The sequence below is a fragment of the Lissotriton helveticus genome, chromosome 4_2 (assembly GCF_964261635.1).
Source record: "Lissotriton helveticus chromosome 4_2, aLisHel1.1, whole genome shotgun sequence".
NCBI lineage: Eukaryota > Metazoa > Chordata > Amphibia > Caudata > Salamandridae > Lissotriton > Lissotriton helveticus.
The window spans coordinates 113,240,434-113,266,693 of NC_136064.1; the positions used below are offsets into that span (position 1 = coordinate 113,240,434).

Sequence of the window (26,260 nt, forward strand, 5' to 3'; positions counted from 1 at the left end):
AATTTTTCTGGATAATGATTTATTGCTGCACACATCGACTTGTGAGCCTGTGTTCACCCTCCTGTGCCCACGTTGGGCATTATGCAGACATAGTTACGTGTATGGAATCCCTGGTTAATAAGGACTACAGAGGAATTTTACTTGAATTTAAAGTGTGCATCTCACCAACCATGTCAATTTTCATTGATCTATGCTGTGTTCTTGAACTATAACTTTAATTTGAGCAATCTGTGGAACTGCTGGAAAGAAAATGTTAATGACTGCTTACATTTTAATATATGTAAAAAAGAAAAAAGTGACCTTTTCCTGCCCAAGCCCACCAATACAAGTTTATTATTTTCATTAAATTATATTTAAAAGGTTGTATTTCTTCATATTTTGATACTTTGAAGATCCCAGGCTTACTTATTTTTCCCCTCTCTTGTAGTTTGAAAGACTTCATCATTGAGTCGGACGAAGAGTTCGGTTTTGATTTGACGAGTAAGAGGAAGGGCTCAACAAGCAAGAAGGGTGAGTGATCTTGCCCCCTATTAGGATTTGGGACAACTGCTAGATGCTACTTTTCTGCTGCTTGTGTTTTTAGCCTTGTTTTCTGGAGCTCCAGTGCTGTACAGGGTCAACTTCAAAGTAGAAATGCATGCGTGGACACACAAAAATTACACAGAACAAATACACCAAGTATTCCAATATTAAATATTAAAACTTTAGCCGAGTTATTCTGCTGAGCAAGTTGGGCGCTGTTACCCTGCCTAAGTTCATATTGAACAGTTCTATTCTGCAAGTTTTCCTGTGACCCCGAGTGCTGGATCTTATCTAGAGGAATCTTCCACCTTAGTGTGGTGTTAGATGGTGGATGTAACACAGTTTTTCCTATTTTAACAACCTCTGTGTGTTTGCTTGATTTAGAATTCCATCCGGTGGTTGTGGATTTACCTATGGGAGTAGCTCATAGGAGGATTAGGTCTTTCAACCTCTGCCAGCAATTAAAACTAAAGCCAGTAAATGAGCAGAGACGTTATTGACCATAACATGTGCTTGTGACCCCTCTGATATTTTCTTGAGTTCCGGAGGACATTGGTGGTTACTGAGCAGCATTCCTTGCGGATACTGTTGTTTACTACTGCTGTCCCATGGTTGCAATGATGGTACACTCTAATTGGGTAGCACCTGGATCCCTCGCCTGCCACTTGCCCGTGGCCTCTAGTTGCTGCTTGTCCAATGACACCGCTGCTTCCCCGGGTTTTTCCGCTCACCCTTCTTCCTGCCAACAGAAGCCCCGCCCACTCCAGGGTCTACTTCATGCAGGCCGCAGTACAAACCGCATGAGTAGGGACCTGAATACCAAGCCTCCCTCTTGCCTGTGGCCTCTGGTTTCTGCATGTTTCAGCCTGATCCAGTGACACCGCTTCTGCCCTGGTTTTCCCGCTCTTTCTGCTAACTCAAGCCCTGCCCACCCCAGAACCTTCTTAACGCAGGCCGCAGCGCAACCGCACAGCGGACATGTGCTGCTGTTGCACCAGAGACAAGCCGGTCTGGGCCCGTCCGCGTTTGTACCGCACCCAGCTCCATGACCTCTTGCCCTTCCTCTCCCAAAGATACACCATCGTCTAGCTCTACACCTTGTCCCTGGACGCCGCAACAAACACGGTCACCACACCAACCACGCGCCAAACTTTCACGTGCACCCACAGCCACTTCAGCTGCTGCTACATTGATTACCAAGGGGTCTGGCCCATTTCTGTTCAGTAAGGTTTGGCCACAGTAATTTGAACCTCAAAAAATAAAACCATTACTGACATCAGTTAGCAACACGTTTAGTTCATCATTGTGGTCACAAAATTCAATTATCGTTATCACATTTATTCCAACTTATATTTTATTTTCATCAAATTATCAAACCATTCTTTTCCAACGTGTCATATGCTTTGGAGCATTCAACCAATTGTGAAGGTTAAACAAACTTTTTGAAGCCACCACAACTTTGGAGGTGCGTATATCACCATATTGTACACCTCAAATAATATGAAGTTAAGACAAAAAGCTTATAAAAAAAATTATTTAGAGGAATTTTTAAACTAAAAAAACAATCTGTACATTCATGACAAAAGTTATGGTGTCACAGTTCTTCAATTCAAAAAGTGGAGGAGTAAGAATTAATTGTTCCATTTGTCCATACCAAACCTAGTGTTTACAGAGCTACTTTTAGATGGGCCTACTATAGATCCCAAGATTCCCACACAGGTTCGCTATGTCCCAGAGTCACTCAGCCAACTCTCTTGGTTTAAAAAGTGCTGACGCGTTTCAAACCCCTCCATTCAGGGTTCTCCTTGGGACCAAGAACCAGGTGACAAATCCCCTCACAGAACTCTGCGACAACCCTGCAAACGTCTTCCAGGACCAGAGCACCACCATCTACAAAAACTTCACACCACAGTAGAAGCTCACCAACTTCCTGAAGCAACACAACGACCTACCTACCACCACAGGCACTTGACTAACCAAATGAATTCAGCTCGCCCCACAGGACACCGCTTCCATCATGAACTCTGTCCAGTCAGGGGGCCAACCGACCCATGCGCCCACCACATCAACCAATCGCCATAGCCTTTTTGAGAATTTATTTTGGGCTGATTAGTGATTCTAGCCCTCCTCCGCAACATGAAGTGTAAAGAACTTTCCTGTTCCTATATATTTTGAATATGGGCATAGTCCAGTTGGTGCTCCATCTTGGTGTCTATAGTTTACCCGTTACCATATATCCTGTAGAATGGAACAGTCAAAGTGGAGGTGGTGTATAAGTTGTGACGTTGGCTGTACTGTCGGTAGTGGGGTTGCTCTCATACGGTGCAATGGATGTTTATGATTATGACACCTATTTTTATACCTTCATGAGGACATTTCTACCCATGATCTTTCTAGCATTCAGAGAGTAGGAAAGCGGGTGAAGGGGGTCTCTGGAGTTATCGTAGTTTAAGTACTGTGTGCCATTGGATATTGTCATTTAATCCTGTCTTGTTCTTGTTGATGGACATGGAATTGCAGGAAGCTGGCTCTGTATTTACTATGCCGAAGCGAGGTATAGTGTGCACAGAGTCCAGTGGAAGCCCAAAGGCTTACAGAGGTAAAAGTGGATTGCATCTTACTCTCTATTTGTGGTAGTGTGGGCGAGCAGTACGGCTTTATCAGAGGGTAGTGTTAAGGATTTGTTGTACAATCTCGGGCAGCAAATGATGTCACAGTCTCAAAGACTGAACTCAAACCAATTGTTTGTATAAACTATTTCTTTAGTTGTAATTTTATTTTTTAGAACCAAGCAGGACTTTGTACAGGTAAGTAGAATTGTTCTTTTAAAAACAGGTTGTTCACAAAAAGCAAGCTGGATGAAATGAACATGGTTACACGTTTCTAAAATATTTCAAGACAATAGTTTTTTTTAATTACTTTGGGATTTCTTTTCAGATTACTTTTGAGAGTACTTATTACTTTTTCTACTCATGGTGATATACCAAGATATCACACAGGGACATTTTCTAGATAAAGTCAAGTAAAACAGTTTTGTCTTAAAACGGTTGCTTAGGTTTCCATACAAAACACAACTCCACATTTAAAACTTTTTTAGAGGATAACCGTATAATATAACAGGATAACTGTGACGTCGGCACGCTTCCTGCGGAAGCTCCCACCTTTGGGCGCCATCTTCAGATTCTTTTTTCCACCGTTGGGTCTGGATCGTCACCGAGCGGTTCCAGAGTTTCTGGAGGAAAGAAGAGGAAAAAGACAAATTTTACACAGAAAAGATTGGAGAAGATACCAAGGAACGAGATCACCAAGCCGGGACGATGAAGGAGAGCTTCGAGATCTTCGACGTCCAACGGAGAATGCACACACAGAGGGCCCCCTGAGCTCAGGAATGGACAAAACACATTTGAAATTCTGCCGTAACGGCCACCACAAATATGCGCAGAAGGACCAGCACCCGGTCTGCAACCTCTGCTTACCGGTCAAGCACGAGAGCAAGGATTGCAACTCCTCCTCCGACTTCACCCCGAATACACTACGGGTTAGAGAGAGACGGAGGAGAGCCAACTACACCATGCAAGGCAAAGGCCAACATCCGTCTCTTCGGGACCTGGGCCTCTCCAGAGGCACAGAGGACAACATCGCCGAGGGACCAGATGACTACACGGTCGTAGAGACCGATAAGAAGGCATCTAAAGAGGTAGGAGAGATGTCGACCCACCTAAACCCTGACAGACTCTCGAAAGCCCAAGTCAGACTCTTGAAAAACGAAGGGAGCACTGGTGCTTATAATCTCAACGGCCGCAGCTGCATCCAAGGACAAACATCCCAGCGGATCCTTAGAAAAGGACTCCCAGGTGGCGAAGACCGGCAAAAAGCCAAGGTCGTCGAAGCACGTCCCCGAAAAGGACCGAAAAGGACCTGAAGGTCGCTTCGACATAGACTAAGTCGAAGAGGTCGGCGGAAACGTTAGACGCCGAGGGTGCCGCCGAGATGGAGAGAAAAAAGAGAAGGCTCAAGGCTGAAATGGAGAACATCCTGCAAAGGAAGAGGGAGTTCGACGAGAAAATGATAAGTTTCACGATTCCGTCGAAACCACCGATGACTATCATCGAAATAGAAGTAGAGTTTGACGCCGAAGGCTCCTGAGCCCCGGGAACACCTAGAGGAAGAGGGCCTATACTACGAAGAGGAAGGTGACGATGACCAGCGAACGAGTTTCGGCTCTGCATCCTCGACGGCACAGGACCTGGAATGGCAGGACCTTGACTCCGAAAACCCGGAAGAGCCCGTGGAGACTTATCCTTCGAGGCCTTCGCCACCAGTTGACATTGGGGCCTATAACATGGTCATCAAGAACGCGGCAGCGGCCTATGGAGTAAAACTGGAGGAGGAAAAACCAAAGGCATGTTTCCTCTTAGAGACCCTGCTCCCCACTCAAACAAGAGTCCGTTCCTCCCCATGCTCCCGAGTGTCATGGACCAAGGGAGGGAGGCATTCAAAGACCCAGCAACCTGCAGGTCTGTGACACCGAGGACTGAGAAAAAATACAAACACTCCTCTCAGGATCCTCCCTACATCCAGGGATCCGTCACGGCGGACTCCATTATTGCGGCAACAGCCAGGAATAGGGCAAACATCCCAACAACATCCGGCCCACCACCAGACAAAGAAAGTAGGAGAATGGACCTAACTGGGAGAAAGGTAGAGAGGAATGCAGCGGTACACTGGCGCATGGCAAACTCAAATGCCCTACTGAACAGACACCAGTACCAGCATTGGGACGAGAAGGGGCAACTGCTCAAGCACCTCCCAGAGGAATACCAGCAAAGGGCATCTCAACTGGTGGAAGAGGGGGAAAAAATATAGCAAATGCTTGCCTGAAAACAGCCTTGGATGGGGCGAACACACCCAGCAGACTTATGATGATAGGAATCGCAGAAAGAAGGCAGGCCTGGCTTAGGATCTCAGGCTTCAAGCCGGAGGTGCAGAACAACATTCTAAGCACTCCCTTCAATGGAAAGACGCTGTTCGGGGCACCGGTGGATGAAAAACTCACCCAGCTCAAGAAAGAAAATGAAACTGCAAGGTCCATGTGGGCCCTACAATTCAGAGGGATGAGAAGGGGTACCTCGATACGGAGACCTAACGGAAGGGGAGGAAACCAGCCGGGAACATCACACCAGACATTCCAGCAGGCACACCAGGGTGACAATCAATCGCAGTAGGGGCAGCGAAAGCAAACCTGGCAGTACTAGCCTCTCGGCCAGTCCTTTCGCGGGAGGGCGAATGGACGAGGGCAGACAAGAAGAGGGGTCCAACAACCCACCTCAAAGTGACTCCGTCACGCCAAGCGTGCCCACCCACACAACCCCTCTGAGGGTGGAGCACAACAAGGCCAACAAGAGGGGGTTACACGGACAAAACATCGACTAACATGTAACACCAGTAGGAGGCAGGCTAAGACACTTCTTCCAGGAGTGGAAGAAAATAACTACAGACAAATAGATACTCAACATCATACAGTTTGGATACTGCATAGAACTGGAAAAGAAACCACCAAACGGAAAACCAAAATGGAAGGCCCCTTCAGGAAAAGAACTAGCGCTACTCCTAGAGGAATCACAAGAACTCCTCCGAAAGGAGGCCACCGAGCCTGTCCCATTCAGAGAAAGGAACAAGGGGGTGAACTCAAACTATTTCCTAGTACCAAAAGTGGACAAAATGCTAAGACCCATCCTGGATCTAAGGTTCCTAAACAAATACATAAAGACACACAAGTTTAAAATGACATCCCTTCAAGAGGTCATTCCTCAGATAAGGGACGGAGACTTCATGTTCACCACAGACCTCAAAGATGCCTACCTGCACATTCCCATGAACAGGCAGTACAAACATCTACTAAGATTTACCATCAACAAAGAACACTGCCAGTTCACAGCCCTAGCCTTCGGACTAAAATCCGCACCAAGGGTCTTCACCAAATGTCTCGCAGTACATGTAAGGAACAAGCACAGCGGGTCACAGAAACACCGACAGACCTGGGATTCTCCATACACTGGGGGAAATCCTCAATGGAACCAGAGCAAATGAAGATCTTCCTAGGAGCACAGATCAACACCATACAGAGCAAGGTGTTCCCCAGCGACAAGAGAACACTGGCCCTGCTGAAGGAGACACGCCACTACCAGAAGGGACGAGTTCTGACAGTGAGGACACTAAGCAAGGTCATGGGGATGATGGCCTCCTGCATACACCTGGTCCCCAATATACGGCTCCACATGAGACCTTTCCAGGAATGGCTGCAACAACAATGGTCACAAGCTACAGGAAGTTGGGAAGATCTAGTGGTTGTAACGCACGCAGTGCAGGAGGATATTACATGGTGGAACAGGGAGAACATAACCAAAGGGAAGCCTTTAACACCACCAACCCCAACGGTGGCCATCATCCCAGAAGCATCCCAGATGGGATGGGGAGGACACATGAACAAGCTCAAGGTGAGGGGTCTGTGGACGCCAGCAGATGCGATCAGACACATCAACGACCTGGAACTGAAGACCGTGTTCCTCGCGTGAAGGCCTTCCAGAAACAACTGTACAGCCAGGGAGTGTCGATACAAACCGACAACACAACAACGATGTTCTACATCAACAAACGGGAAGTAACATAATCAGTCACACTATCAAACCTAGCGCATGAAATATGGAGATGGGCCATCCCACTACAAATAGACCTGCTAGCTATACACCTACCATGGAAGGACAATGTGTAAGCAGACAGGCTCAGCAGAGAGATATCGGCATCCCACGAGTGGGAGCTCAATGTACAGGAAACGCAAAGGCTATTCAGGAGGTGGGGAACACCGACGATAGACTTATTTGCAACACACCAGAATGCAAAATGCCATAACTTCGCATCCAGGCAACCAGGGGAAGGATCCCTGGGGAATGCCCTATGGATAAGCTGGTCGAAAACATTTGCTTACGCTTTTCCCCCCCGATACCACTGATACACAGAGTACTCAACAAGTGTAGAACCAGCAACATGACTCTGATCCTGGTGGCACCACAGTGGGCCAGGCAGACCTGGTGCTCACAGATTATGGAAATGGCACAGGGACCACCTCACAAGTTCGGGAAAAGAAAAGAGTTACTCTCCATGCAAAATGGAGAAGTACAACACCCAGAGCCAGAAAGCCTCAGCCTATCTGCATGGCTCCTCAAGACCTAGAGTTTGGACACCTAAGGCTACCAGAGAGCACCCTGCGGGTACTACGATAGGCAAGAAGACCTACCACACAAAGGTGCTATGTGGCAAAATGGAAAAGGTTCACACAATGGTGCAGCAAAAAGAAACTACACAAGAAAATGACCAAAGGAATCAACGGTGCTAGGATATTTCACGCACCTGCTGAAAGCAAAACTAAGTTCATCCTCGCTAAGAGTACACTTAGCAGCGATTGCCTACACAAGAGGAGAGACTGGAAAGAGCTTCTTTACATCACAAGTAGTAAAGAGATTCCTGGAAGGGGCAAAAAGGATCGCTCCACCTAAGAGGATGCCGCCACCGGCATGGAACCTTAATTTAGTCCTAACAGAGCTTATGAAAGCGCCTTTTGAACCCATCCATAAGGCCTCACTACAAATGCTGACAATTAAGACAGCCTATCTGGTGGCAGTCACCTCGCTGCGCAGGGTAAGCGAGCTGCAAGCGCTGACGCTACAAGAACCCTACATCCAAATACACAATGACGGGGTGGAAATGAGAACGGACCCACACTTCATGCCAAAGGTGGTGTCCAGGTTCCACAGGAACCAGACAATACAAATACCAAGCTTCTGTCAGAAACCATCCACAAGCGCAGAAAGGGCACTGCACACTCTGGACGCTAGAAGAGCAGTAATGCATTACATGGAAAGAACTAAAGAGCACAGGAAAACAAAGCAGTTCTTTGTGTCCTTTGCGAGCAGTTTCCTGGGAAGACGAGTAACAAAAGACACCATCGCACGATGGATCGCACTAACTACACAATTCTGCCACAAACAGGCAGGCCAAGAACTAGCAGAGGGGGCACAAGCCCACTCTACCAGAAAGAAGGGAGCAACAATAGCCTTCATGGCTAACTCACCCATTCTATTCGGCAACATGGGCTTCAGTGCACACGTTCACTAAGCACTACTGTGTGGATATACAAATGAACAAGGAAGCACAAGCCGCCACAAACATAACAAACCTCTACAAAGTCTATGCACCGCATAGTGAATCCAGAAAGATTCACACTGCAAAACGAATAGTTTCTTACCGGTCTGTGTAGTTTTGCAGCTTGATGATCTTTCTGGATTCACTAGCGAACCCACCCACCTCCGCCAGAAAGATGAGGCAGGAGAAGGAGGTGTAAATAAAGAGGACAATATGCAATAAGACACCTTAAAAGACAAAACGGAAAAATCATTTACTTGGAGGGAAAACTAGAAGACATTGCCAATGGATTCACAAACCGAACACCCCAAAAAAAAAAGAATCCGAAGATGGCTCCCAAAGGTGGGAGCTTCCGCAGGAAGCGTGCCGACGTCACAGGAAGTACACCAAAAAGAAAAGAAAGAAAAGACTACGATTCCTGACCCAACCACTAGACCGCGGAATAATGCACAGCATAGTGAATCCAGAAAGACCTTCAAGCTGCAAAACTACACCGACAGGTAAGAAACTATTCGTTATCGGTTTGGAGGTAAGCAATCCGTCTTGAGGGTTGAGTTTCTGGGGTTAGAACAAGGGTTCCCGCAGGGTCAAGGATGAAGTCAAAAAGCACCCTCAGCAGCACCAGGGCGGCTGGGTATAGAGTGCTGAGGCCCAATGCTAGCCAATGGGCTGGGTGCCGTCGGCTGGTGGCTGCTCTTGGGCAGGACTCTGAGTTAAGGGAGCAAAGCTCCTAGGGATAAGCTCAGGGCAATGGGGATCAGAGTTGGCACACAGGGTGCACCCACAGCTGCACAGGGGGTGCTGGGTGCTAATTTGGTGTTGGGTGGCCCTGTTGGTTTCAATAGGACATCTCCGGTTGGAAGATACACTTCTGGTTTGGGTAGGGAGGGTTCCTGGAGGCAACCACCGGATAGAGAGGTAAGTTGAGATGCAGGGGGTTGCCAGGACACCGTCGGTTCGGCCACCCAAGGCCTTGGGGTCTGGTGCAGGGGTGTCTTTAGGCGATGGGTTTACTTACCAGCTCGAGTCGGGGTGGTGTGCTCTCCAGATAGAGCCTGCAGGCATTGTTGGGAGCCTTGAGGTAGGTCAGGGATCACCAGATCCAAGGTCAGGATTGCTGGGGAGACCTCCTCGTGGTGTTAGGCCACTCGAACTTGGGCCGTGGGCGTCCGGTGCAGAGTGGTGAAGACTCAAGGTTTCGGCCAGAGTCTAGTTCTTGATGGTCCGTTGCTCACGGGAGACCAAGCCTTTGTAGGGAAGGCAGGGCAGGTCCTCTGGGTTCTGGAACCTGCTGGCTGCGGACATGCTGGGATTTGACAAAAGGTCCAGGTCGGAATAAGCTGCTGGAGCGGAGGCCAAGGCAGTTGGTGTCCTCCTTCTTCCAGCACAGCTCTTTGGTTCTTCTTAATTTTGCTGGTCTCTGGAAGCCAGATTTTGGGTTGCCCCTAGATACTAAATTTAGGGGCGTTTCAGGTATGCATAGGTTGGGACCAATTGTTTCCTTCCTTGGGGTGGGTACATCCCCTATTATGCCGTCCTCCATTGGGAGGTGATCATAAGCCTTTCTCTGGTTGGCTGGGTCCCCTCATCTTCAAGATGGCTGAGACTGAAAGTTGTGCCTCGTCTTCTCCACCTGAGGAGTGATGATGGCAAAGGTGGGCACACCTCTCCTCCTGTCTTGGTTTTCACACCGATTCACCTTCCCAAAGTGGGGGTACATCTATGTAAGCACGGGTTTGCCATGTTCTCCAGAATGCCCGACCCGCATGAGAGTTTGGAAAATGATACGGGGACATTTATAAGTAAGACTGAGTGGGAAGGGGCACAGATGTGCTACTTGGGAAAGGGGAGGAAGAATCATGGTGGGTTTTGGGTTTAGACTTTTGCTGTTAAAGATCCCTTATTTGAAGGATGATTATGTCCCCCCTGGAACAAGCTATAACTCTGACTCGAGTGCTACTTCTTCAAGAAGAGGATCGAATAGTGGCTCTGATAGTAGTGAGAGCATTGACCCCCAACAGATGCCACCTAAGCCCAAAAGGGGAAGAGGCCGTGGGCAACATAGCTTTCAAAATTTCCCGTACCAAGGGCAACAAATGGGCCCCCCCTTCTGGCAGTTTCCACAATTCCCACATTTCCAACCGCCACTGACCCCACAATATCCCCCGTTCTATGCCACTCAAAACCCTACACAACCCCCTTTTTTAGGCAGAGGTTGGGGCAGAGGGCGAGGGCGAAGAAGAGGTAACGCGCAAGAAAAGAAAGTACAATGGGAGGATACACGCCCCCAAGGGATGGACACGAGGACCACGACCCGCTCAGGACCAAAATGAGTCTAGTGGTCAACTTGTCAGACCGTGTCTTGACTGAGAGAGAGGAACTTGTCCTCCAAAAAGGGTTAGGCTTCGTCCCCACCCCGAGGACCGACCTTTTCCAACAAACTAGGGAAATTAAATCGTTCTTCAGGAAAATAAGACTTACGGCCTTCTTTGAAGGCAAACCCTGTGAACCTACTGAGGACTCTGGTTTACATAACCCTTCAACCTTTACACCTCACAATGGGATGGTCCCTAACGAAGTCTTGACTTTTGAACAAGTAGTTCTTAAAGAGATAAACCAACTAGACAGACAGACACACTTTTCTAACATTTCCAGCAATGAAATGTTGGTCTTGAAACCACTGGCAGACGATCCCCTCATTACCATTAAACAGGCGGACAAGGGCGGAGCTACAGTTCTCATGAATACTGCGGATTATGATCTGGAATGTACCAGACAACTGAATGATCGCAGATACTACACACCCATTCCCGGTGACCCAACTAGACGCCTACAGACCATAATAACAGGTCTGGTGATGAGTGCAGAAAGTGAGGAATGGATCACTAAAAAAGAGGCAGAGTTTTTGACAAAAAAGGACCCTCGGGTACCATATTTCTACATCCTGCCTAAGATCCATAAAGGGACCAGTCCAGTGCCAGGGAGGCCAATCGTGTCAGGGATCAATTCGGTGCTTGAGCCACTCTCACAATTTTGTGACCATTTCTTTCAACCCCTGGTGAAATGCATCCCCTCATATATCCAAGACACTACAGATGTCCTACGCCTTTTGAACTCCATCCAGGACACAACACAAATCGATCTCTTGATTACTCTAGATGTGGAGGCCCTCTATACCAATATCCCTCAGAGGGCCACCCTAGAAGTAATAGAGGAAAGACTGGGCCTAGAAACATGGAACTCAAATACGCCACAAACCTTCATCATGGAGTGCGCCACCCTAGCACTTACCGAAAACTATTTCGAATACAAGGGACAATACTACCACCAGACCCAGGGTACATCTATGGGCAGCACCTTCGCCCCTTCGGTGGCTTGTCTGTATATGGCAGAGTTCGAAGACAAACATATACATCACCAGTCTAACCCCTTTCGAGACAACATCAAAATATGGAGGCGTTTCATAGACGATGTCCTAATACTCTGGACTGGCCCTTTGACAGCCCATGAGGATTTCTTTGAATGGGTGAATACATTGAACCCGTTCTTGCACTTCACTATGTCATCTTCACCGAGGGAAATTGCCTTCCTTGACCTCACCATCAAACTGGAAGGGGGGTCCCTTAAAACCACTATGTACAGAAAACCCACAGACCGTAATAGTCTACTCCACTTTCAGAGTCATCATCCCAAGGCCTTACGCTCAAATCTACCATTCGGACAATTTCTCCGGATAAGACGCAATTGTAGCGAAGTGTCTGATTACAAGAAGGAATCCACTCTCCTATCCAGGAACCTCCTTGACAGAGGTTATCCGAAAAGTGATGTCTTCAAAGCCAGGAAACGGGCTCGGAATAATAACCGAGAAGCTCTACTAGAGAGACAGGAGAATACACCGGTTGAGAACCAACCTATCACCTGTGTCACCACCTTCACCCCCCTGTCCAACAAAATCGAAAACACCATCAAACGCCATTGGGGAATCCTTAATACAGGTGATCTGGATCTGGAACAACCTAGGTTTGCTTTCAAGAGATCACAAAACCTGAAGGATATAATGATCAGCACCAGGCCTAAGAAAGCTGCGAAAGAGACTCCACAAACTCTTTGGCATCTACCACCTGTCATGGGCCATTACCCCTGTGGCTCCTGTGTTGTCTGTAGGTACACCCTAACACTGAAAACCATCAAACTCTGAGACTTTCAATTGGGAACTCAGGCACCACACTAATTGCAATACGACACATTGCATTTACCTGTTGACTTGCCCATGCAATTTGCAGTATATTGGGATGACCACCCGCCCAATAAAAACCCGCATCATTGAACACCGCAGCAATTTCCGCTGTAAAAAAACCCATACTAAAATGTGCAAACACTATGTGGATTCCAATCATAACGCAGACTCCTTGACATGGGTTATTTTGGAATCGAGTCCCAACTGCCCAAAAAATGCACTCTTTAGGAAGGAGCAGAGATGGGTCCATCGACTATCTTCGGATAGCCGAGGGTTGAATGAAGATATCCCTTGGCACTCACTATAAGCTAATCACCAGCTATTCCGAGATGTTTGATACGGCCTCCTTAAGTTTAATTGGGCATGGACCTCAGGCTAAGTCCTCACTGACCCGTATTGTTTATACCCCCATTGATTTGAGTTACAGACCAGGTCTATAATATCGCCTGCCTTTTACATCATGGCCGACCCGGTTACACACTATACCACGTGACCGCCGGAGTTCCCAAAACCAAATTTTGCAATAAAGCATATTTTGGGGCATACTCAATGGGTTAACACATAACATAATTCGGTTTTAATAAACCGACCCAGTATACACTCCATTCCCCACTCGTACTCCACTCTGCCTACGAACGACGACGTTCATTTGACCATTACATCATGGCCGACCCAGTCACCGCCCGTGTCACGTGACATTCACGGAAGGGCGGCAACGATTAGGATCCCATGATTCCGGTTACAATAAATAATAAACACCGCGATCACTACCCATCTATCCGAGTTCGGCGGAGATGGGTAGGTGTCCCCACGCGGTCACGGGCTGATTAAGGTAAGATGGGGCCCCCTACGAGACTCGGTCACTAGGAGTCTTCTGAACCGATTCCTAAAGCCGTTTTGCAATGTATTCATCTTGTAGCTAAATCTGAAGGCTTAACCCCGATGCACTGACCCGCCGACCACTCATGTGGCTCATAGACCTTGACCATTAGGTGAGTCCGGCGCTTGTTAACTTCTGCACCTTGTTTTTACAAACCACTTTGTGATATAGATGGTGCCACTCACATAATCAGGGCTCGACCTGCCACTTTGAGAGATAATGGTGTTGTTTGAGTTGTCTGCTGTTTTAAATAATTGTTTTTAAATTCTGTACCTACTCACCGACATAGTCTTAGTGTGTGTGCACCCCACACTGCACGCAGAAACCACTTGGCATGTACATGTTGTGTTTAATTCCCAACACCGCCCCAAGCATGCCATACTATGTTCACATTCTGGCGCTGACCCTCCCTGCTGCTAATGAGAAATGTACTATTAATGCTGATCTCCTTTCTTTCTCATGATCCAGGCATAGGAGTTTCCACAGAGGTAAAAAATACCCACACCACATACATGACACTGGCATGTTATTGATTTCCTTTATTATAATTTTTCACTTCTTTAAGGTCCTGATGAATCGCAGGAGATTTACCCAATTGCGAGAAACATGTTGACCATTTGTTCTTCTTAGCTCGACAAGGGTCACTCTACCTAACGAGGTGACACCAAGCGAGCTTGTTTTCACGATTTTAATTGTAGTAGGGGGACCACCAGAATAAAATATTTTCCGGCACCCCTTGCTGCATTTTAACTATCACACCAGGCTCACCTGCTCTCTCGCCCACACACCCGCACTTCACCATAGGGCAGTTGGATACAAAAGATCTCCGCCAAAGTGCCCCTCTTTGAGGTGTGCCCGTCGGGGATTGCACCGCCCCCCCCGATGAGGAGCAACCGCCGATGATGAAGCATGACATCCTTCGGGGTGTGTGAGGCAAATACATCCAACAAAATGGATGCCCCAAGGTGTAATATTTACACCTCCGGTCACGCTAGTTTTTACTTAACCTCCCCCTCCTTGTAGGAACAGTTCAGTACCTCTCTTGTTGAATCCAAAGATCCCTTATACCCTGGGTTCCTAAGTGGTGCTACTCGTTTCCTGGATTAGTTCGCCTCTCTCTCAAACTGTCTGCAAGCGCTGGGATGCCCCGTCACTGGGGTAGCCATGCGCTTTATAAGCATTTTTAACATTTAACATTTATGGGGTATACTCTTCTGGGGTCTGATTGCAAATGATTTTCGGGGTTGCACAGGTTAGTTTTTTAGAAGTTGTGGCAGAGAAACGACCTTTAGTCACAGCAGCTGGCCGCGTCTGAGAATTCTAATCCTTTAGGAAGAAGTCACAAAAGTTATGTTAAGTTTGTGAAGGAACATTGACATCCCAACCTCAACGACACTGCTGGGAAGGCACGCCGGACGAGAACCAACGTTTGTTACCTTGAGACTCAGTCACTTGCATATGTGTGGATAGAAAAGGGCCAGCCAGATTACTCCAATAGTGTGTGTAGATCTGTGCTTTGCTGCAAATGGGGGTATGCCACAGCAAGGGTACCCCAAAAGGTTAGACGTATCAGGATTATAGTCTGTGTTTTGGTCTTGCCTGACCTCAGCGTGGCTTTCTTGATTTAGGCATGCAGTAACAGGTGAGGATATCTGACACTGAATGATCACTGGATATAGGGGGAGGGGGATACACTGTCACAACTGTACTGTTTTAATGCTGGTTTTTGTTCATTATATGAACAGATTTAAAACCATTAAATTACTTACGGTCTCTGAGAGGATCTACAACTCTGTGGGTTTGGAAAGTCATCTCGGGGAAGGGGGAGGGGGGCTGCTGATTGCTGCATTATTCTCTTTAAAGTACAAATCATTGGCTCTAAAAATACCTGCCTGATTCCTACTTTACAATTTGTGTAGCTTGGCTTTCGTTCCTACTTAATAACGTTATAGCACTATCTCAAAGACTGCTATACTCAATCTGATGGCTAAAATATATTACGTACATATAGCCTCTGGGGAGTGGTTTTTGACATGAGTAGGTTTAGTCTTTTGTTTGTGTTCCAGGAGGATTTAGACAACAGCATTATATGGTGACTGAGGCCTTCTGTGTGCACTATGTACACAGCTTTGGCCTTTTAAAGGCCACTCCTGGTGGGAATTCCTAAGAAAATAGATTTATCTTAAAGGGAGAGTAGTTACCATTCCGTTTCCAGACCGACTGTGTGGTACACATCGGGTGTTTAGGAACCTCCTGGCTCCTATGAGGCTCACTTTGGGGCATCCCTCCCAACATGTGTACAAAAATGCCACATGTGGGCAAGACCAGCATTGGCTGATGTGTGCGTTGGTAAGGACTCCGGATAGACCCCCTTGAAGGAGAATTCAATATCTTATCTGTGTATATTAATTTGAAAATTAAGTGGCTTGTTATTGTTATCTGCTTTGAAGGAAGCCGGTCAAAGACAATTGTTTTGGATGCTGATGTGGTTGTGTCGTGAACTGGGGATTTGTTGCAGTACTTGTGTAGGAATCTGGCTCTGTATATGTTGCCACTAGGTGATTATACTATGCACAGAGTCCAGAGATTTCCCAAAAGTGTACAGGGCTCAATGCAAAACCCTTATTGGTAGTGTGGTTGAGCAGCCTTAGGCGTAACAGACGTGTGAGACATTTATTGCACAACAGTGATCAATAAGGAACACAGAACTCAAGAAGGAGATCCAGACCAAATTTAGAAAAATATACTTTGCATTTTATTTATAGACCACTTTCAAAAATAGACATTTAGAAACTTATCAGCACAGTCCAATGTTAGCCAATGGGGAAAACAATATTGCGAATAAACATGTAAGTATTGCACTTACAATCCCAGTCTTTGGAGCCAAAGGTCATCGAGGGCCAAGGCTAAGGTGAGTAACAAAACTGCACCACCAACATCACAGGGGCGGCTGGGTGCAGAGGTCAAAATTGGAGTTTGGTCCAATCTTTTCAATGGAGACGGGGGATGCCTGGGACCACACTGCTTGCTAGGTAAATCAGTTGCAGGGTCCAGACTTTGGGTATTAGCACCAGCACGGGGGGCACAAAGCCGCACCAAACATACACCAAGGAGATACGGGGGCGGCTGGGTGGAGGGTGCAATTTCAATGTCGGACGCCCAATGCTTTCCAATGGGGTTTCTTCTTACGGCAGAGAGGCTGCAAACGTGTCACCGGAGGTGGCAGGAGGAAAACCAAAGACCGGGGGTAAGTTGAGATGTAGGGTGTTGTCTAGGTATCGTTGGTACAGCTCAACCAGGCCCAGGGGGAGGAGTCTTTTTCGAAGGCAGCAGTCCACCCAGGGTTTTCGGAGGTCGCTGGCTTTAAGACCGGTCACAGGTTCGCGGAAGCTGGAGACAGGCCTGTAGGGCTGGAGCCAAGGCAGTCGTCTACTTGAGTCTTCTCTGCAGGGTCATCTTCTTTCTTCCAAGGTCATCGCAGATATAATTTCCAGGTCAGAGGAAACACCCGAATACTAGATTTATGGAGGTTTTATGGGCACCTTACCTGGGGTGACTACACCCTCTATTAAGCCACCCTCCTGTGAGAGGGGGCATGGACTGAGCCCTTATTGGAGGGTCTTCCCATCTTCAAGATGGTGGGGACTGAAAGATGTGCTGCACCTTGCCTCACCCACCTTAGGGATGGGGTGTGCAGAGGTGGGCACAACTCCTTTTGTTCTAAGTTGTAGCGCAGGTTTTCCCACCCAAAGTGGGGGTGTAAACCTGGCGCTGCACGTTACCAAGCCTGCAGGCCCTTGAAGCTTCCCTCTTCGAGCCCTTGCCCATCCTGGGGGGAAGAGGTCTGACACCTCTGCCCAGGATGTGCATTATTTCTGGTCCGAGAGAGCAGGGGCTCTCTACTCAAGAGTCCAGAAACATGTCTGGTGGTGGCTGGCTGCCTACAGCCTGTCCGAGAACATACCAGCTTGGTAGGTTTTCAGGGGGCACCTCTGAGGGGCCCTCCGGGTACATGGTACAATAAATCCCACACTGGCATCCGTGGGGATTTATTGAAAAAAGTACCAAACACTTCTGGGTTAATTAAAGCCTGTCGCAGGGATTCCGCTTCTACGCAGAACTGTACACAATGACTTGGAACCTCAGTGAATTAGGGTGTGCCAAAACTCACCTTAGTATCCAAATTCCCCTACCAGACTAGCAATCAGTGTCTCATTGGTTCTTACAAACTCCCATTGTTTAGACAACCCAGAACATGGACTTAAAACACCTCAGGAAACGTGGAACACATGAGCACTCTTTCGTTCTACTCACTGATCAATCCAAAACAAGGAGTGAATGAGCACAAGTGCTAGTTTGAAATATTTATTTCTAATGCCGTGTTCTCAAGCGCAGTATCTTAGCTAATACAAGCAGCCATATTATAAGAAACAAAGTAATCAGCATAGTTACAATTCCATAGAATACAAAGGGAGAAAGCATGTTAAATGCTAAAGGTCAGAAGGCTAAAGGTACAAAAATCTTACCCTCCCTTGCTAGTATATTGAATTAGATCTATAGAAGTTCTCTTGGGATTACAAGGGCGGCCCCATCCCTTAGGTTCTAGTAGAATGAGATCACATCATATTCTACACCAGCTCTCTGCATGCGAAGGTTCGTCAGACTGTGTCCACATGCTCTTCGCAGTGCAATATTAAACGCGCTGAAAACTCGAGCCACCCACAGCTGCATATGTGTTATGTCTAGGACGTGCCCTGATCAAACCGAAAAACAACTACTGTGTTGAAGTAACCTTGACGGCCTCGGCACTCACTGTGCAGACACAGCTTACCAAGCTAGACCGATACTATAAGAAAAACATATTATTCTCGTGTGAAGCAAAATATTCTGCTAAACTCTAAACATTTATAATATCATGTGCCTTGTGCAAAGCAACAGAAAGGATAACATGGCATTTAGCTTCTAACAAGCTCATGCTAACTTAACACAGTATGAAGGCAAAGGCAATCTATATGACAAGCCATCATGGTGCCGTGTAACTAGAGTTGTCAAGTTCCCAGCCCATTTACTCTCTATGGCTTCACTGGCACTTACAATATTAAGGAATGTACCCCAATATCGTAGAGGCAGATCTGCTCCTGCAGATATACCCACACCTCTGGTATAGTGAACACTGCCTTAGGGCTGTGTTGCTTGCTAGAGGGATGACTTACCTATGCCTTCAGGCAGTGCTGGTTGGCATGGCACCCAGGCAGGGGGCCGTGTCGCCTTGGTCCTTTTCTCCCTCACAGGTGCATGCAAGCTGCAAGGGCAGTGGAATGGTCCTAGTGAGTGGGGTCTCGGGGGATCCTCTTGGCCTCCCAGGTACTCAGAGTACCATTTGCTAGGGACTAAGTGCCAACTAGGGATTTGTTTTTAGGGAAGGAGCATTGGCACAGGCGGCCTGGTTGGCAGGGACCCTATGCACTACTTTTGAAATCGCATCGAACCCAGGCAAAAAGTGAGGTCTCACCATGCAAAAAGAGGTATTTCTCACAGTATTCCCCCCCCCCCCTCCCCACCGTATGCCTGATATCTGATGCACTTTGACTAAACGTGCACTGGGTCCCTGCCCTGCTATCAGGTACCCAGTGCCTGTGTTCTTTCCCTAAACTATACCATTGTTTTTACAATTGGCAAACCTCTGGCAAACACAAGTCCCTTGTAAAAAGTACCATGAAACCAAGAGGCCCGTGACTAGAGAGGGTTGCTAAGGTCTGCAGCCTGCAATTGTGCCACCCTTAGAAACCCCTCAGCAAACACATACACACTGCAGTTGCAGACTGTGTAGTACAGACAAAAACCTAAGAGTCCACATGGCACACATCCTTGTGTGCCATGCCTACAACCACTGTCTGTGGCATAGGTAAGTCACCCCTCTAGTAGGCCTCAACTCCCTAAGGCAGGGTGCTCTATACCACAGGCGAGGGCACAGCGGAATGAGCAATATACCCCTGCAGTGTCTATTCTCATATTGTAAGTGCAGTGAAGCTGTATTGAGTGCATGTGCTGGGAGTTGTCCTTACGAACTCCACAGCTCCTTGATGACTATACTGAATGCGAAGGAGTCTGTTATCAAACTTCTCAGGACCATAAAACCACACTGATGCCAGTGTTGGATCTATTGTACAACAAACTCTGAGGACATCTGTGAGGAAGTGCCCTCTTTCTGCATGGTTGACCCCACATTTTTCAGAACTGCTGATGTGCTTTGACTGAGTGTGCCCTGGGCTCCTGCCAACCAGGTACCCAGGGCCTGTGTTCCTTCCCTAAAACTGCATTGAAAACAAACCCCAATTAGCATCTCTGGCCACAGGTCAGTCCCTTGTAAATGGTACCAAGGGCACTGTGGCCAGGGAAGGCCTCTAAGGGCTACAGCATATATTGTGCCACACGTAGAGGCCCTGTACCTTCACACACACACTGCCACTGCAGGCTGCGTGTTTTGGTGCAGAACAAAGTGAAGAGTCGACCTGACTCACAACCCTGTGTGCCATGCCTACAAGCCACTGCCTTGGCATAGGTCAGCCACCCCTCTAGCTGGGTGCACTATACCAGTGGTGAGGGATGAAACCATGCACATACTGGGACGAGATGCCAAGCCTCATCCCCTAGGATGGGCAGGGTCCACGAAGGGGAAGCTTCAAAGGTTTGCTGCCTCTGTGAGCTTCCCCAGGCCATTTGTTGCTTCCAGCAACTGCCCCCCCCCCCGGTTCTGACCCCCGCTTTGGGCGGGAGAATCATCAGGAAAACTAAGTGACGAAGAGGTGTGCCCACCTTTGCCAGCCCCATCCCTCAGGTGGCGAAGGTGAGGTGAAGCAGCCAGAGGTGGGGGGACCCAACCAACAAGAGAGGCATATGCCCCCCTCCCACTGGAGGGTGGCATAATAGGGGGTGTACCCACCCCAAGGAATGAAACCATTGGTTCCAACCTTTACTTACCTGTAATGCCCCTAAATCTAGTATTTAGGGGCCACCCCCGAACCTTGCATCTTCAGACAAGAAACAACCAAGAAGAAAAGAAGGACCGAACAGCCGCGCTGAAGCTAAGAAGAGGAGAACTCCCACTGACTTGGCCCCAGCCCTACTGGCCTGTCCCCACCTCAAACCTGCAGAAGCGAAACTCTGGTGTGTCCTGCAGCCAGCAACCTCAACATCCACAAGGATCTGCCCTGCCTTCCACAGAAAATACTTTGTTTCCCATAGGCACAAGATTTGTTCACCCACAGACTTTGGCTCTGGCCAAATCCGTGAGTCTGCACCACTCTCCACCCGTCGCCCACGGCCCGAGTTAGTGGCCCAACACCACGAGGAGGTCTCCCTGGAGATCCTGACTTGAGATAAGGTGATCTCTGACCTGCCTCGAATCTCCCAGCGGCGCCTGCAGCTTCTTTCTAGAGGCTCCCCCTTACAGCGACCGAAGCTGCTAAGAAAACCCAACGCCTAAAGACACCCCTGCACTGGAAGCCCTACGGCCTTGGGTGGTCCAACCGATGGTGTCCCAGCATCCCCATGCATCCCAATATACCTCTCCAACCGATGGTCGCCTCCAGAAGATCTTGGTCCCAGAGCAATCATTGTTGAAACCGGAGAATCCCCATCGAAATCAACAGGGTGCCCGACACAAAAACAGCACCCTGCACCCAGCTGCCCCTGTGTCGCTGCAGGTGTACTCTGGGTGCTGACTCGATCCCCCTTTGCCCTGAGCTTAACCCCAGGAGCTTGGCTCTCACAACCCAGTGGCCTGCTCGTGAGCAGCCACCAACAGAAGGCGCCCTATCCCCCTTTGGATAACATTGGGCCTCAACACTTTGCACTCTGGCTGCTGTAGTGCTGCTCAGGGTGCTTTGAGAGTGCATCACTGACCCTGGTGGAACCCTTACTACATTGACTGTTTGTCTGTTAAAGTGTGGAGTTGGTTTTGTATTGAACTTTGAAAAACTGCAAAGAACTAAAAAAAAAATGCTTACTTATCTTTCCTCTCTGAAATATCCCAGTGTGAAATCTAGGTGTATCACACTGAGAAGAACAAGTAATAGGGAAAGTAATTTGAAGTAATCCAACAGTAATTTCCACTGTATTGGAAGCATTTAAAAACCTGTGACTGTCATTTTCATTCAGCTTGCTTGTATTTTTCAACCTACCTTCAAAATGATCAAATACACTTACCTGTGTCAGACTTGCTTGGTTCTAGGAAATAAATACAACTAAATAATATTTTTATACAAACAAATTGGCTTGAAGTTCAGACTTTATGAAGTGTGTGAATTCATTTGCTGACTGAATGTGTGCAACAAATGCTTAACACTGTCCTCTGATACAGCCTTACTGCTCGACTACACTACTACAAATAGAGTGAGGTGCTATCTAGCTTTACCTCTGCCTACCTTTGGGGATCCACTGGACTCTGTGCACACTATATCTCACTTTGGTATAGTATATGCAGAGCCAGCTTCCCACAGGTTGGTCCTGCACATGGCTTGTATACTCACTTGTTCATCCAGGCTCTTTCATGAATCTTGTTGGTCAGATCTCTATCAGCGCTGCCTGCACTATTGTCATTTTTATGTTTTGCTTTTATCTTTTTAGGTGTGAAGAATGGCCAGGTCCATGGACTGGTCCCACCTGCAGTAAAAAAGCCTCCATCACCCGAGAACTGGGTGTCGCCAGTGTTTGGGAATGATAGTTCGGATGACAGTTCCATTGTGGTGAAAAGCACTTTGCGGGACCGGAGAAATGCCAAAGGAAGAAATTCTAAAACGAAAAGTCTAAAGGACGATCGGCTAACCAGTTTTGACTGGCCTGTGGGCCCCATTCCTGCCAGGCTGCTCCCAAACAAAGTGCTTGACCCAAAGTCCAGGTTGACTGCACCCAATCCTGCCATACACAGAGCAGCGAGTTGGGCGCCGCGGACTCTCACTGTTCACGAGTTGGACAGCTCCGAGGATGAGTTTGAGTCTTTAATGGTACGAATAAAGAACCGAACTCGGCCACAGACACCAACTTCTACCGCTAGCAAGAATGTTGATCTGAAGACAGTTGGAGGGGGTAAGTGTAACGTTCCAACGAGCCCTCTGCAGATAGAAAGTATTGTGGGATGGTCTTCTGGACATGTGCCTGCTTTCCTCGTCCTGTTGTTCATACGTTGTTGGAGGGGCCACAAATGATGAGCAGAATTAACTTGATGTAAAACACTCCATTGGTGGATCAGCCACTTTCTGGACAGCATGTAGCTATAAGGTGTGGATACCAGTGTTGTGGTAGAGGAATATGTGTGTGAGACCATTAATTTAACAGGATCTATGTTTGCTGGCTGTAAGGTTACTTTTTAAAGACCATAGTTTAACCTTAGTTGTTGTAAAATCTCTTATGGTTTGGTGTATTGGTAAGGGTTGCTACTCTTTAGTCTTTGCCTCCGGTGTAGGGTTGAGTATGGTTTACTTTCCCCAAATAGAGTCCCCTCTAGCAGTGAGGTGGGCTAGTATTTGAGCTCCAGATTTTCAGTTTTTTGGTTTTCTTCCCTTAAGTGTTGAAGAGCCTGCTATAAAGGCAAGCAGACACTGCATGTGGTGTAAAAATGTTTTTTGTTTTCTTTGGTGGAGTGGCGGTTACCTCCTATGCTGAAGTCTTATTTTCTTGCTTAAATGAAGCAATGAATTGCTGTCCTTAATTAGTTAAAAATGTACATTAGCTCCATCCTGATCTTCTAATTCGGAAGAAACTTATTCTACACCCCATTGTGCAACCAATTATTGGCCTGTCACACTGTTACCTGCTATGGGAAAGCTGGTAGCAAAGCTGTGTTTGATCTGTCAGAGTGGCTGTTATGCTGTGCAGGGCACGGAATCCAGACTGGTGGTCACTTCAGACGAAGCCAGAGCCACTTTGGACTAGAAGGATGCCGCAGAACTGGGTCTTTTGAACATATGCTGTAATTGAAGCACTAGATCATGGCGCCTTCCTTCAGTGACTCGATGACCTCTGCATAGCCGGTAACATGTCTTAGTGGTTTAAATATAATTTGACCCACCTCTACAAGCCTCTTTTACTAATCCACCTTCCCGTACAAATCTGACAAGGCAGAGGTGACCCGGGGCGTTTCACCGGGCTCGTCCTGGTCACATTTGACTTCTCTAAAAAGAGGTTTTGGCTGCAGGGCCCTCTCTTGTGCTTATGATAATCAACACAGTGTTAAACTTAACTGTGAACCAGCATCTGGTACCAAGGTTAAATGCTGTTTTGTGGCCATCCAGTAAAGAATGAGCCAGAGCTGCCCAACTTAAAGATGAATAGCAGTAAAACTGAGCTCCTATTTACCAAAACCATCTGCCGCTGGAACAGTTATCAGCTAGAAAAGATAGACACGCCCCATACCCTTGCTGCAAATATAACATCTCTCTGGGTCTAAATACCAGGTCATGATGGTGGCCTTAAACCTTGGCCAGATGGCAGCTGCTTGTGAACTATCCAAAATTAGCTGCGGCATTAGCCTGCACTGGGGGAGGTGGGGCAGCAGGTCTATTGCCTGGACCCCTTGTGAAGAAATCAGAACCTTGCAGTGAAGACTCTGTTAAACCGTCACACATTTGGTCCTGTTTCAGAGGTGCAAAGAAGTGTAAACTGGTAGGTGCAGAATGACTTGTGCACTTTAAATACCCTTGTATGGTTCTAGGAAATCTCCTCACTTCATGCTGTTGGAAAAGGATGCCCCCGTGTATGCATTGTGATCCGCAAATCAGTCTATCATGTTCCTCGGATCTAGAAGGAGTGCATTGGTGTACCTCATCTGCAGAACAATCTGGCTTGAAACCTCAGGAAAAATTGAAAAACTGTCCTGGGTTTTCAAGGCTTTGAATGCCTTCCAAGTCTATTCCAATTTTCTTTGTCTTCTGTTTACATTTAGCTCTCTCGTCTCTCTAGTCTAGACCACTGCTGTTACTGAGTGCGCTCTGAGGCTCTGTGTAATGCCCGTAAGCCTTTTACAAAGTAGTTTGCCTAACTAAATAAGTAAATGCGTTTCATGATAGAAACCACAGCTTCCTGACTTGCATGAATTTCACAATGTGCCGTTGGATCCGTAAACTCTTTCCTCATCAGCGAGTTCTACATTGGTCTTGTCACAACTACGTTCATTCCCTAGTCTCCGAGCCACCTATAGGCCCTACTCCTGCGCACTATGTATGTTGCTCTTTTTCACAGATCTGGAGCGTCACTCCACTCCTAAGTTATGGGTACCATGTATCAAACTTTTGTTTGTTCTAACTTTTGACCGTGTGCAGTGATGTAACCCTCCTCCACCTCAACCAGGACAACAGGGTTTAAATAGTCACAAATGTTGCTTGCTCATAATGGGCCCTAAGACCCGGAGAACATTTGCCTTTGGTGTCTCCTTACGCGATTCCATGTCCTGTAAAAATGCTCCCAACTCTGAGGTCATCAGGAAGTTGGAAACCAAGCTCTACATAGCTGAACATAAGAAGCGACGTCTGGCCCATTCCAGTTCACCAACCTTCAGATCTCAGTCTGGTCACGGCCTACAGTTCAGGACCACTCCTGCTTTTGGTTCTCCAGTTTCTGCAAAACGCTAAGGAGTCATTCTCGGATTCTCTACAGAGAAGTGTTGTTGTTGCCCGAGGTGGACCCATTTTGCATTTAGGTGGCTTAATTGCTGAGCCTCTGCATTTGCCCCCCTCTTCAGGAGGATGTGGTGTCTCTGCAATAGAGCAGGGCGTTGCACTTGAACCACCACAATCTTCACCCCCTGCATGTCGATTGAGTAGAACTGGTTAAGAGGTTTTGATCTACCATTGGAAATGGTATGTCATTTTGGCTGTTGTCCGCCCTTCCACAAAATCAATTTGCTCGGGCCGTTGATCCAAGTTCGCCGCCTGGTGCGAGAAGCCGGTTAACCCTCTGTAAGCCAGGTTGTCTGATGTCCTTTTTTTCTTGCCGTCTTTGGCCTGGTACACTTTTCTGTAATAACGTTTAAATGTTACTGGTCAGCGCTCTGTGCCTTTCTTCATTCGCTGGATATTTTTTATTAGAATTACATGTTGTGATCTGTTTTTTAAGAGGGCTTTTGCACGTTATTTTTCCTGCCCTCCTCATTATGCCGTAAGAGGACCTCCATTGAGTTATGAAATTCTTGATGTGCGCTCCTTTAGAGCCTGTTCATAGGTTACCCTGAGATTTCTGACTGTGAGGCCTGTGTTCAACCTCCTGTGTTATTCAGTCTTTCCCGGCAAGCTGGTTCTTCAGACTCATGGACCTTTCGTTCTGAAAGTTGTGTCCCCACTTTCCTTGCGTTCTTCTCTCTACCACATCCTGTAAGGAGTAGGCGAGACTGCCCCTGCTGGATCCATGGCTGGCCTTTGTCCTCACCA

The 26,260-nt window shown here is 47.4% G+C and overlaps 1 protein-coding gene across 1 annotated transcript in view; it reads left to right on the forward strand.

Moving 5' to 3' along the window:
* Positions 1-26,260, forward strand: part of LOC144752247 (germ cell nuclear acidic protein-like) — a 111,666-nt gene that overhangs the window by 53,289 nt on the left and 32,117 nt on the right. Inside the window, exons 6-7 of the mRNA XM_078640252.1 lie at positions 428-510; positions 22,467-22,925. Coding sequence (XP_078496378.1) covers positions 428-510; positions 22,467-22,925 — 542 coding nt within the window. The remainder of the gene's footprint in view (positions 1-427; positions 511-22,466; positions 22,926-26,260) is intronic.